Genomic DNA, 13,129 nt, shown 5'->3' with positions numbered 1-13,129 from the left:
ATGTTGTTCTATTTGCAAAGTACAGACCCAAACGAATACGGGACAGTAAAACTACAAACAAACTTAGGTCTACAGAATGAGCCACTTGCATTCAGAATGGTTGACTTTAATACTATTGCTTCATTCGTTATAACTGACGAAACAGATTTCATGGAGCTTGAAATAGATGGAAAGAAGCATGAAATAAGATTTCACAATAATGTAGAATATAAGATGGAAACATTAGCTGGAGTGTTAAATGCTCTCATAAATACTACAATAAACAAGGATAACGGAGAAAACTTAATGAATGTTAAACTTATTGCAGGAGTTTTGAAGTTCAGTTATGCGAAAGAGTTTAAGATACCAAGAATGAGTCATAGAGTTCAATTGCTTCTGGGAGCATACCATATGACATTTCCTTTGAAAAGTGTTGACAAAACGATTGAGATGAAATCTGTTCCATACGTATGTTATGGCAATTGTTTATACATTGAGTCAAAAATAGCTAATGTCACAGGTATTTCAGGAGTTAATAGTAAAGGTTCAGTAGAATATAAATCCTTCTGTTATGAAGTAAATTCAATGTTCATTCCAAACGTTCCTGTCATAGCAACTCATTTAGGTAAATGGGTTCGCATTAGTCCTCATAATTTGAAAGACATGCAATTCAGACTAGTTGACTTTCAAGGAGAGCCTGTAGAACTGAAGGCACCAGTGCGAATGACTGTTGAAGTTGACTTTTTAGAAAATATTAAATGCAACAGCTTACAAGAGAACTCAGAGCTAAAAATATAAAGTATGAATGTTATGTATTAGGTCATGAACTTTGGTTGTTGCTGTTTGATGAAACAAATGAGTTAGTTATGTCAGTCAAGAGAACAGAAAAAGGCGTCAAAGGCGCCGAGCGCAAAGCGCTATATTGTGTTAGTGAGAACTGCACCAAGTCAATAAGATTAGGTTTGCATTATGAAGATGAGTTCGATACTGTTGAAGAAGTTTTGGATAGATATTACAAATTGCTTTAATTTACTAAAACATATTTCAAGCAAAGTTTATATTCTGTTGAAAGTTTTGTATACTCGTTCGAATATTTATACTTAAACTCAACTCCTGGAGTACCTGGTATTTCAATGATGCGGATGTTACCTATTTTCATGAATGGTGGCGTTTGACCACAGCATTCGATTTCAGGGTCGAGATAGTCAATGACACATTGTTTCCCTGTTATTCGTGATATAACATTTTCAAGGTCCTCCTTTGTTAGAATTATTTGGTTCTTGCTTATAAGATTTGTCAAAAGCTTCTTATCGTCTTTGAGTAAAATAGTTTGATATAACTGAAGAAGGTAATGGTCTACGTTATCTGAAGGATTTGTTTGAACATTTGTGTAAGGGTTGTCGTTGGCTTCTCTTGAAAGAACTTGGTCCAGTGGTGGATACTCTAACTTAACATCTGATGTAGCGTTAGCGTTTGAAGCTGAGTTTAAATTCACGGCGCCATGCGCCAAGATGGGCTCTTTGAGCCCTCCCGACTTAAGTTCTGGTTCTTTTTCTTTCAAACACTCCGAACTATAGTTCTTTATGACAATATTGTTTGTCGTTCGTGAGTCAACATTTGATGTTGGTTCAATTGGAACATTAACGGCACCAGCTAAGATGGATTTGCTTCTCATTTCATATAGAATAAAAACCTTTTATATGTATGAAATGAACAATATACTCGACAGGGGTTTGAATGTAAAGCTAACGAATGAAAATATTGTTGAATTCACTGAGACAGGTGCTGTGTATAAAGATGTAGAACTACTGAACAAAAGAGCTAAGGGAAGAAGCAGGAACATGAACAAAGGGTGGAAGCCTATAAAAATTTATGTCAATGATGGCTCAGGAGGTTCAAACATAAAGTATGCAGAAAGTTATAGAGTTTATGCTCTCAAAGGTGAAAAGCCTTCATTTAAGAACAGCTATTCTAACCCATATCCTCAAAAGCTAACGGATGGGGAAGTGGATGATATGAATGACAGCAAAAATATTAACAGAAATGGCGACAGAGATGCATGGAATTTGTTTACCATCAGTCAATTGAAGGTTAAACTTTAAAACAATGTTGGTCGTTCCCATGGAATATTTTTGACTTTAATGGTATTAGTCATGATATGAATCTCAAGGTATGAACGAGGAGAGATGAGAGACTTATATGCTTCCCAAATTTCTTCAAAAGGTAATGTTATACCTGACTGTTTCCAAATGAGTTCAATATCATAGCGTGAGAAACCTTGAAAGATAACGAAGTCAGTTATGAGACGTTTTATGTTTAAAGCTAAAAACCTCCATGTTTGCATAAGTATTGCTACAGTTAAATGGTAATGTCTGACTTTAGTTATGATGTTAGCTAATGGTGAGTCAGGCTTTGAAACTAAACCTTTTCCGGCGAAGTCGTCGCAAACTAACAAAGTATTTGAAGGATATTTTTTGAAGGGGTATTTTGAAAGTTTTGACAGAATGTAGTTTGTCAGTCGTTTCATATCGTAAACTCCTGAGTACTGACGTAAGTGGTGTTTGTCAATAATTCTTTCCATCTCCTCAGAAGTCTTTTGCATTCCTGACTGTATAAATTCAACGATGGCATAATATTTCCTCTTACGTCGAATGTAACGTTGAAGAAATTCAATGAGTTCACTGTCTGGAACTTTAACGACAGAGGCTTGAACTTTTGACATAAATGTTTTCGCTGTTGAGTCCATAGAGTCTGAAGTTGCTGATATAATGATTTGGTCATAGTAAGAGTCGTTTCCTAAACGCTCTGTTATGAGTATATGACGAATGAGGTTAAATGTCTTACCTGAACCCATCTTTCCACAATAGAAATACACACCATTTGAACAGAACTCATAATCTTTGCTGAAAGGAAGAATAAGAGAACTGTTGAGCTTTTCACTGCTTTCATTCATGTCTTCATCTACGTCATGTATTAAATGCTTCATTTTATCTCCATTAAAAATGCAAGTCAGAAATATTCAGAACATAGCACCGAGTCTAACTGACAAGAGTATAAAGATATACTATGAACACGTTATGATGAAACCAACCAAAATTCAAGAAAGTCAGTATACTTATGAATATCCAAGACACTGGGTAGAGTATGTAGGAGGTGAGAAAGCTATTGAAATCAGACAGGTTCGAAGTATTCCAGCAGGAAGAACAATATTATTGAAGAACTTTAATGTTTTGAGATATAATGATGAAACAAAGAAGCAAGATAGTTTCCCTGTTGCTGTGTATGTGAACTTAGATACAGGAGATGACATGAAAGTTTTTAACACAAAGCTTCAAACGGTAGTGAGAGAACAACTTACTGCGGAAGGGCATCCATTACCTTCAGAAGTTACCATAGCATATAATTTTGAAACAAACTCAATAGATTTTAAAGTCATCTCTGCAAAGAAGTCAGGTTTTACATTTAATGAAGCAGATGTATATTCGAATGAAAACTTCAAAGCTATTGCATGGTTAGATAATGACGATTGCTTTAAGAAAATATTTAAATTCAGTGACTCAACGATGTCAATAGATGACCTTCGTGGAATGTTACCATCGACGTTTACAGTAGAAGGTTCAGCAGGATTGCTTACAAGATTGTCAATTGGTGGTATTTGGTCTCGTGAGAACATTGTTATAAAATCCAGTATAAGTGAATTTGCTGAAGAATCTATATTATGTCTTTCAAACTACATGTATTCGCCGCCGAAGCATTATAGTATAACAAACTTTGTCAGTAAGTTTAACATAAGACTTGTCGAACCTTCTTCAATGAAAGATGTTGTGCTACCCAAAGACGGAAAGGATGGACTCATTATTGAGATGATTTTAATAGCATATTAAATGAGCTTGTTCTTGAAGGTCATTCATGATGAAATAACTGTTGTAGAAGATGTTAGCAATTGTTCAGACATTTTATTGAGAATAGATGATATAAGAAATAAGTTAGATAGACCGCAAACGGACTCTTTGAGTCCTGAGGTCTTTCAGACCGAAGCGGTGAGGGCGAAGCCCGTGAGAACGCTTATGTTTCATTGACTTTCTCCAGTAACGAGAACTTTTATGAGATAATATTGAAGAGAGATGATTTTAATATGGTGTAAATGGTAGCTTGGGCAGCTTTAGGCGCAATGGGAACAAAAGCATTAGCATTTGGAGCAAAAGCACTTGGAGCTTATGACGCAGTAAAAAAATGAGTGGAGGAAGGGTTTCGAAGACATTAGATGCAAATAAAGGGAAGATTGGAGGCTGGGTTGCAAAGAAGTTAAGATTAAATAAAATAGGGCTCATAAATAAAGCATCCAATTTGGTTGCGACTGAGTCAGAAAATGCTTTAGGAAAGGACGATGAGTTTGCAAAACACGCAAAAGACTTTAATGACCAGATGAAAGGTGAAACAATGCATTTAAATAGAGTCGATGGAACTAAAGAAAATGTTTCTTCTCCACCAGCGGTTTATCCATACGGACCTTATGGAATGTATGGAAACCCTTATGAACGACCATTTGACCCATTGACTGGTGGAAGTAATTGGTATCATTATGGACGAAGAAGAAAGACAGTCAAGTTGGAGACAGACGTGAAGAAAGCAACTAAAAAGAAACCAAGGAAGAGAGTTATAAAGTAATGAATTCAACGGGGTGAAAAAAGAGGTGAAAAAAGAGGTGAGATTTCACCACTTCACCTAAATTTATTTTTTCACCTCTGACAACGTTTATTTTTAAGTTTATTTTATTATTTAGCGAGAACGTTTATTTTTATATAAATGACGAAAACTATTGAGATAACAAACTACAACGGTCATGAGTTCAAGAATTTGTTCTTCGTTCCTCGTGAAAATACATTCTATCAGATACGAGGGAGAAAGGGTAAAGTTAGTTTGAGCGTTTACGACAACAAACATAATGGGAGATATATAAAAGCAATAGATACAAATGGTAAACGTGTTTCATTAGCTTTGTCAAAACTTACAGGTATAAACTATGACAGTGATTTTGACCTATATGAAGAAGAAAGTGAGTCAGAAGATTATGAGCTGTTATGTGAAGCACAGCAATGGGAAGCGCTGCAATACTTTTGTAAATGAGAACATTAGTGGGAACGTTAGTGAGAACGTTTATTTTTTCATTAGTGAAGTCGTTAGCGAAAATGTTGGTGAGCTCGTTAGTGAAGTGGTTGGCGGCTTTGTAAATATTTAAGGTTAAGTGAGTGTTGTCGTTTTGTGTTGTAAAATATACATTAATGGTTTCGTAAAGTGTCAAAACCGCTAAGTTGTGTACGGAGGCGCGCGGTGCCACAGTACACAAGATAGTCATACTAACTTTATCTTCTGCTGGTTTCTCTGCTTCTTTCTTTAAATCTGCATAGTCGTTTCGCATACGTTCTATCTCTTTGACGGAGTAGTTATATTTCCTCATTGCTGCTTTACATTTTGAACATTGTGGGCTCATTTTAGCATTGTACATTGAAATTTGTCCTGCAAGTACAACTAAGGCGTCAATGGTTTTCTTTAACTCAAAAGTTGCGGGTTTTATCTGTTCATTCCATACTTTACCTCTTCTATCTTTATCTCTTATCTGCCATACACATTTTGCAACTAACGAAACAAAGTTGTCGTATGTCTTAAACTCCCCAGATTTATATATGTCAGAAACATTCTTATATAACATGTCGCAATCTTTGTCCATGACTTTGTGGTTGCAATGAAATCCAAGAAACTCATAGTTAACCTTACGTATGAACTTCTTTATTTCTACTGAGTCAGTTGCTTTGACTTCAATTTCATCGAATTCAGGAATAGTAAGCTTTTGTTGTTGTATTTCAGGAAGTTTAGGTAGATGGTCAATAATATCCTGCATTTCATAAAGATATTCTTCATTTGTTTCATCTTTTGCAGTGCAATCTAAATCTCCTTGGAGAAGTTCTTGCTTTATCTTCTGGATTTCTGTTTCGAAAGTATATGAAGAAGGAATGAAGCTTTTCATCTCTACTAACATAGATGTTGGGTTAATGACTAACGAGTTTGGTGCTATTGTTGCTAACATGTTCTTACAATAAAAATAAAAAAATATTTTTTTTAAAAAACTAAAATATATTTTTTATCTTAAGGAAATTCATGAAAATTCAAGAGGTGAGAAAAGAGGTGAGAAAACAGGTGAGATCTCACCTCTTCACCTAAAATATATTTTTATTGAATTCAGCAACAAAATTCAAGAGTTTTGTGTGTTTTCTACGATGGTAGAAATGAGGGTAGAAAAGAGGTGAGAAAAGAGGTGAGATCTCACCATCTACCCTAAAATATATTTTTATTGAATTCAGCAACAAAATTCAAGAGTTTTGTGTGTTTTCTACGATGGTAGAAATGAGGTTAGAAATGAGGTTAGATCTAACCATCTACCCTAAAATATATTTTTGTCTGATTTACGCTCATTACGATGAAATCATGACAAAACATTTACGATGAAATCATGACAAAACATATACGATGAAGTCTATTTCCTGTGTTGTTGTCAAAATGTCATGTTGTCACCATTTTCAAAAAGATGTTAGTTGACCGAGGGACCGAGGGACCTGGTGACACCTAAAATATATTTTTGCCGAATTCAAGAGTTTTGGTTGAAAGAATACGGTGGAGCCAAAAGTGGCTCGACCTCAAAAACAAGCATTTTGTGAAGAATATACCAACCGCCGGAATTCCGGCGGTTGCTTTTTTTATACAAAATTCAAGAGTTTTGTGTGTTTTCTACGATGGTACAAAAAAATGGTTCATTTACTCACAATATTTTTGTACAAAACGACCCCAAACTTTTAACTTCTTTTCTGCAGCTTCTAATGAAATTTTAGCGAGTTCATATTCTCTAAATTCTCTCTTTAAATCTTCTTGTTCCCATTGGTCTAGTTCGTATGGAGAATCTCTATAACCAGAACATATCTCACGTTCATGTTCTATTTGTTTTTCGCACATTTTTCTAACTTCTTCTTCAAACAAAGGTTTTGCATTCTCCACTGTATCTTCGAGTTCTTCTTCATCTAATTTCTCATGAACTTTCTTGTCTATGGAGTCCAGAATTTTTCCAACTGCTATACAATATTTTGGAGAAGCCCACATTGCTATATAGTTTACAAGTCTTGGGTCTACATACGTTCCTCTAACCTGTTTGATTTCATCCGGAATTCCTGCATGAACTTTGTATAAAAAGCAACCGCCGGAATTCCGGCGGTTGGTATATTCTTCACAAAATGCCTTAAAATACTCTTCCCAGGACTTATTTTCCAACAACTTTCTAAAGTCCTTCCTAAACTGCTGACACATATTTGTTACATTTATATAACCATCCTTGTCTCTACGTAAGACTTCAATACCGTTGTAAGTGCCTTTTGTGAATGTTTCGCCATTAGATTTGTTCGTGAACGTTTTTGCTTCGACTGTCATTTCTGTTCTTACAATAAAAATAAAAAATATTTTTTTTAAAAAACTAAAATATATTTTTCTGTCTTAAGGAAATTCATGGAAATTCAACGGGTGAGAAAAGAGGTGAGAAAACAGGTGAGATCTCACCACTTCACCTAAAATATATTTTTCAATACTTTTTCAGCACTTTTCCGTAGTTGTATATGAAAGACAATTCGAGATAAAAGTCATAGTACAATGGTATTATATGCTGCACACCGTTTGTTGTGAACCAAACTTGAAAGTCAGAGAAACTGTTACTAGGTGGTTCGTAGAATTTAGAAGCAAAGTCATAAAAGTCCTTACCGATACATAGAAAACTGTTGTTGCTTGAACTGAAACTTGCATGACACATGACATTTTGAGGGTCAAACACGTTTCTATAAACTGTCAAATCTGCTGGTGGAAGTATAAATTTAAATGGACCATCTGGTGGTAATGGTTCGTTCTGGTTTAGTAACCGAAGAAATTGCGCCCAAGAACGTTTGTCTACTCCCCAATATAAAAACTCTGTATCTCTTGGAGGGTTAATTTCAATCTTTTGAAATGAAACGGTGGAGTTCATCTTGTCATATTCTAGTTTCAGATAGTATGTTCCATTTAGTAAAGAGTGGTATTTTTTCTTGAAATTCCCAGTAGTATTTGTTCATTTGAGTTTGAAAGTCATTTAGAGTTTTTTCAAGACTTTCGTCTGAACGAATTGTAAAGATTTTCATTTCGTCAAATTTTTCTATTAGACCATCAGAACCTTTATACTGCCCATGAAAATATACTGCGAACATAAACGCGTTAGTTCTATTTGAAAACAAAACTCTTCTAAATCCTATTGCCTTTGCATCTGAAGGACTTTGAAGCCAACGAATTGGATAGTCAAACCTGTATGTTCGGGATGAAATTTCTTCATCTGAAATATTCCTACCAGCATTTGTAAAGATATAGTCTAACGGTTTTGTATCTGCTACTTTTGTTCTTTGTTTTTCAACCTGAAGCATTTAATATATGTAAAAATATACTGTTTTAAAAACGTTTTTACTTCATGCAATGTTTTACTTCATGCAATGTTTTATTTCTGTGCCGTCTTCAAGTATGCCCCAGTACTTACGCTTGGAGAGGACATGAACTTCGGAAAATACCTTATCTAGCTTAAAACAGCCCATCTTTTCACCGACCATTCCCATTTCAATGAGTTTGTTGTATCCTTCTTCGTTCGTCATGAGTGCGTCAATGTTTTCATAGTAAACCTTCACTTTGGATTTGACTTCGGAGAAGAATTTGTTGTAGTTGTCAAGGACTGCCTTTGCGAACTGAGGGTAAGACCAATGTTCGACAATAGGTTTTAATGTGGTTACTAAGCCACTTTGACCTTGAGTGAATTCGTACTTCAAAACAAAAGGAGAAAACCTTTCAACAAAGTTGTCGACCTTCTCATAGTGTTTACTCTTCATCGCTTGAGGTTTCTTAATGGAATATCCCCATGTCGAATTCATAAGCAATTTGAGTGTCATTGCAAGTTTGGGGTTTGAAGCTTTCCTAATATCATACAGTTGTTGTATGACTTTTCCAACTGTATAGTTCCTTCCCGGGAACTCACCATCTTCGTTTGGAATTCCAGTCGGAATATATTGGACAAACCTCATGTACGCAGCGTTAAGGTCGACATAGTATATTTTTTCATCTGAGTCGAACTTGTCGCATCCAATCGGTCCAGTTTGTGGAAATTCAAGTGAGTCTCTTATCTTCTGAGAAACTTCTCCTGTTATCTCATAAACATCGTCGAAGCAACCTGTTTCATATAAAACCTTCTGACCTAACTCAGATGCTCTCCAATACGATTTGACGTCAATTGGATGTCTCAATGGAAGTTTGTTTATAGCATCTTGAAGTTCTTGCAACCTCATTGGAAGTTCTTCTGGTTCAGGTTGGTATCCGAACAATCCAACTCCTTTTGGAACTGTGTACTCTTTTGTACTAGAACTTTGTCTGGAACAACTTTTGGTCTTGCTAACAATGAAAAGTTTGTTTCGTCTTTTGGTACAAAAGTTTCTGTCAGCTTGTCATCTGGAATTGGTTCCAACAAACCTTTCTCGAAAAGAATGTTAACAGCTCTGACAATGTTGCACTTGCCTTTTCCGAACAATGGGTTTGTAAGACTTTCGTTCAACATGAAGTGGTTGTGGACAAGTACAATCTTCAACCATGGCAATTTGAAGTCAACAACATAGTCGTCGTGTGAAGAACCTTTCTCAGTCGGAATGTTAACTCGGATATTGACATTTGCCAACGGTGCAATTTTAACCAATTGACCTCTGAGAATGTACCTTGTCTTCACACATGACTCAAGATACTTCATTTTCTCATCTGTAACAAGACCAGAGTTCCTGAGACATGTAAGAATACAAGGTTCATTGACAATTGTTTCAATTGAATTGTAAATTCCATACCTTGTCAAGTCAATGTCAGACTTATTTCTGAACGGGAAGTATCCAGCATGTTGTCTGACTGCTTGAGGGTTAGGTTGGTACCATTCGAACTTTACGCTTGCAATTCCTTCAATTGCATTCAAAATGTCTGAGTCGGAGTCAAACATTTGTTCTCTCTTTGTAGTCTTGAAAGCGTCAAGAAGTTGTGCGGCTGTTGTGACATTGCCATGTGCATAGTAAATGTGACCATCCAAATCTGTTATGGTCAATCTGAGATTATGTCCTTTCTTATTTCCGTCTTGTATGGCAGCAAGTACACCCATGAAGCCTTCTTTGTTCTTTCCTTCGTCAAAATTTACTGTAAAGGTTCGACCAGATGTAATTTGACTTCTAACTTCACGATACTTTTCATATGCATATCTTGTTCTTTCCATGGGAGCATGTGCGTCTTCACCTTTTCCTTTTTTCCTTCTCAAAGGATGCAATTGTTCGTCATGTTTCCAGTAGAATCTGGCAAAGCCGTCGTGTCCTTCAACTTGAGGTTCACTAACATCGAAAGGCATGTCCATAAGACGTTCTTCTTCTAACCTCTCTAGTCTGTTTGGATAATTTGCACGTGCTGTTTCCAAGTCCATTTCGTAGCGAAGACCAGACAATTTGTCATAGACTTTTATGGGTCTTCCCTTCCTATATTTAAACTTCTTCGAAACTCTCCAACCATATCTTTGCAACTCTGCTTTTATTCTAGCAGATTTTCTATCCATTCTATATGGGGGCATTTTTATAAAAATAAAAAAATGTTTTTCCTTTACTTTACATAACCGCCCGCTACCATAAGTCTTTGACGCCAACCCATACCAGCTAATGAAGGTTGACTTGGTTTAGTTTGGAAACTAAACTTTGGTTTTGGTTTATCTTCAGTTTTTGGTTTTTCTTCTTCTATTGGTTTTTCGTCACTTTTCGGTTCCTTTGACTTTACTTCACTTGCTGGAACAGTTGTGTCGTCAACATCTTCATAAATATCATATGCCATTTGTTTTTGTTTTCCTTTCAACTTTTTGTTGTTGTTGTAAAGTTTAGAATATTTCGACTCTAAGTCAATGAGATGTTCTATAATGAACTGTTGGTCAGTGAAGTAAACTTTTCCATCTGTTGTCTCGAAAGCTCCTTCAGACTTCAATATTTATTTGTGAGAGTCTGTTTCTTTTTTGAGATACTTGCCGTTCCATTTTTTGAAAAGTGACTTTGTAGTTAGGGTTTGTATTTCCAGACCTGGCACTTTCTATTATGAATTTTTCTCTTCATCTGTAAGTTCTTTGACAGGTTTTGACAATGGTTCTGAACTTTTTGTTTGTGGTGTCAAATCTACCGTTTCAACTTCTTCGGTCATTCATCTCAGTAAAAAAATTTTAGTTGGTTTGTTTCAACTGGTTGTTTAGGTTTTTTAAGTCGGTCTAAAACTTCCTGAGGTTATAGAAGAACTTGACAAACACGTGTGGTGTAACTGCTGGAAGCCGACAAATCCATCTTGAGCCCATTTGTCTCAATGCTGTATTGTTCATTTCATCTCAGTAAAAAATTTTACATTCCCACGTTTGAGGCGGTTGAGGTTGGTTGTTGTTTACCCACTGTTGTGCATGGTTATATCCTCTGTTAAAGAATCTTTCACCTCTTGGTCCATATAGTGCCCTGCTTGGTTATAGTAGTCATTTGCTTTGTTATAGTAGTTTCCTGCTTGTCTTCCTACATTGTCCATCCAGCCTTGAACTTTTCCTCTTGTTCAGGATTTGGAATAAGATTTGTTGCATCTCGTGCTACTCCCAACCTTTCTGTACAGTTTGTATAATAGGTTGTGCTTTCTCTTTCAGTATACCTAATGTACTCAAAATCTTCCTTCCAATTCCAAATGCACCTCTGGCTATTGTTCCCACTCCGGTAAAAATCTAGATGCGACTCCTGCTAATGCGCCAAATACCACCCATTTCTTATGGTTAAAAAATGACGAATTCAAACAAGGACCCGTATGTTTCTAAAGCGACAAAGAAAGCACTCATGGTAAAAATCTTTAGTTCAACACCAAATGCTTGGTTTATGGATATCTTGGAAACATTCCAAGGTATAGAGAAGATGGACCACCATATTGGCTAATATTTGTCGGTCAAAACACAAGATACTGTGAAGCCATACCATTATGGTCCAAAAATATTTAGATGTGAAAACTGCTTTGACAATATTCGTTGACAAATACCATCCAACAAAACTGACATCTGACTATGAAAGTTCTTTCAAATCAGACGATATTAAAAACTATCTGCGTTCAAAAAATGTAAACCAATATTTCATTGTCGACCAAAACCATTCTGCTCTTGGTGTCATTGACGATGTATAAAAATGTTAAGAGACTTAAACCAACCACAAGGTGGTGAAGCAAATGAAATGTCATATGACGACAAATATAGACACTTCTCCATGGCAAAGATGAGACAAGTTTTAAATATTTACAATAACCGTAAACAAAAAGGTTTGGGAAACCATCCCCCGAAGAAATGAAAAACAACCCTGACTTAGAGAAAGACTATATATTTAATAATTTAGTCAAAAGAGACAAACAAGAAAGAATGCCGGGCTTCAAACTTCAGAAAGGTGACAAAGTAAAAATAGAAATACCTAAACGCGACCCATATGAAAATACTATTGACTATGACAACAATGGGAACCCGACAGGTACTCACATTCGTGTTCGTAAAAATAGAAGAAAGTATACAAGAGAATATTATGAAGTTTTAGGCAAACATGGCAAAATGTACACACTGCAAGCAGAAGATAAAACTACTATTGTCAGACCTCGTTTCAAACTTGTCAAAGTTCAAGGTGGTATACTTTCAAAGACAGTTCCTAAAACAAATAAGAGACAACTCCTGACGAATATGCTAAGAAGTTGAAAATGACGACTAAGCAATTCTATACCATGCGTAAACTGTCATGTAAGGTGGCATGTAGTCTTTACTTTGTCCCGTTGTTTGCGTATACCTGTGAAACGCGATGTGTATGGTTTCCTTCTCCCTGTGTGTTACCCCAAACAATTTATAGCAAACTGAACGTTGTCTTTAACATCATATCCTTTACCTTTTTTCATTGCTGACCAATCCCAAAATCTATGCTTATGCCAACCTGCTTCAGATGTACTTAAATCTATGTAGTGACTGTGTGCAGGTAAGTTTTCACCTGAAATCGTTTTA

General features: G+C 35.8%; 8 protein-coding genes and 2 pseudogenes across 10 annotated transcripts, besides 1 other annotated feature; 4 read left to right on the top strand and 6 right to left on the bottom strand.

Moving 5' to 3' along the window:
• TVAGG3_0937570 (uncharacterized protein) lies at nt 1-777 on the top strand (the record flags this gene model as incomplete). Its single annotated transcript, XM_051252797.1, has 1 exon — nt 1-777. One exon carries the CDS (start codon nt 1-3, stop codon nt 775-777), a length of 777 nt encoding a protein of 258 aa, XP_051078371.1.
• Nucleotides 1-13,129: part of a mobile genetic element that runs on past both edges of the window.
• On the bottom strand, nt 1,004-1,654 carry TVAGG3_0937560 (uncharacterized protein; the record flags this gene model as incomplete). Its single annotated transcript, XM_051252796.1, has 1 exon — nt 1,004-1,654. One exon carries the CDS (start codon nt 1,652-1,654, stop codon nt 1,004-1,006), a length of 651 nt encoding a protein of 216 aa, XP_051078370.1.
• Nucleotides 1,680-2,081, top strand: TVAGG3_0937550 (uncharacterized protein; the record flags this gene model as incomplete). Its single annotated transcript, XM_051252795.1, has 1 exon — nt 1,680-2,081. The coding sequence occupies one exon, from the start codon at nt 1,680-1,682 to the stop codon at nt 2,079-2,081; it is 402 nt and encodes a 133-aa protein (XP_051078369.1).
• Nucleotides 2,215-2,833, bottom strand: TVAGG3_0937540 (protein of unknown function, DUF4106 family; the record flags this gene model as incomplete). The annotated part of the gene is made up of 1 exon (XM_051252794.1): nt 2,215-2,833. A coding segment is annotated over one exon (619 nt), but the record flags the coding sequence as incomplete, so codon positions are not given.
• TVAGG3_0937520 (uncharacterized protein) lies at nt 2,982-3,863 on the top strand (the record flags this gene model as incomplete). Its single annotated transcript, XM_001329365.1, has 1 exon — nt 2,982-3,863. The coding sequence occupies one exon, from the start codon at nt 2,982-2,984 to the stop codon at nt 3,861-3,863; it is 882 nt and encodes a 293-aa protein (XP_001329400.1).
• On the top strand, nt 4,213-4,647 carry TVAGG3_0937510 (protein of unknown function, DUF4107 family; the record flags this gene model as incomplete). The annotated part of the gene is made up of 1 exon (XM_001329366.1): nt 4,213-4,647. The coding sequence occupies one exon, from the start codon at nt 4,213-4,215 to the stop codon at nt 4,645-4,647; it is 435 nt and encodes a 144-aa protein (XP_001329401.1).
• TVAGG3_0937500 (organellar and viral DNA polymerase type B) lies at nt 4,988-6,064 on the bottom strand (the record flags this gene model as incomplete). Its single annotated transcript, XM_001329367.1, has 1 exon — nt 4,988-6,064. One exon carries the CDS (start codon nt 6,062-6,064, stop codon nt 4,988-4,990), a length of 1,077 nt encoding a protein of 358 aa, XP_001329402.1.
• On the bottom strand, nt 6,790-7,452 carry TVAGG3_0937490 (uncharacterized protein; the record flags this gene model as incomplete). The annotated part of the gene is made up of 1 exon (XM_051252793.1): nt 6,790-7,452. One exon carries the CDS (start codon nt 7,450-7,452, stop codon nt 6,790-6,792), a length of 663 nt encoding a protein of 220 aa, XP_051078367.1.
• On the bottom strand, nt 7,601-8,462 carry TVAGG3_0937480 (annotated as a pseudogene). The gene has a single exon. A coding segment is annotated over exon 1 (862 nt).
• On the bottom strand, nt 8,517-10,654 carry TVAGG3_0937470 (annotated as a pseudogene). Its single transcript has one exon. A coding segment is annotated over exon 1 (2,138 nt).

Source organism: Trichomonas vaginalis, chromosome I (assembly GCF_026262505.1).
Source record: "Trichomonas vaginalis G3 chromosome I, whole genome shotgun sequence".
NCBI lineage: Eukaryota > Parabasalia > Trichomonadida > Trichomonadidae > Trichomonas > Trichomonas vaginalis.
This window is presented reverse-complemented; position numbering and strand designations above follow the sequence as displayed.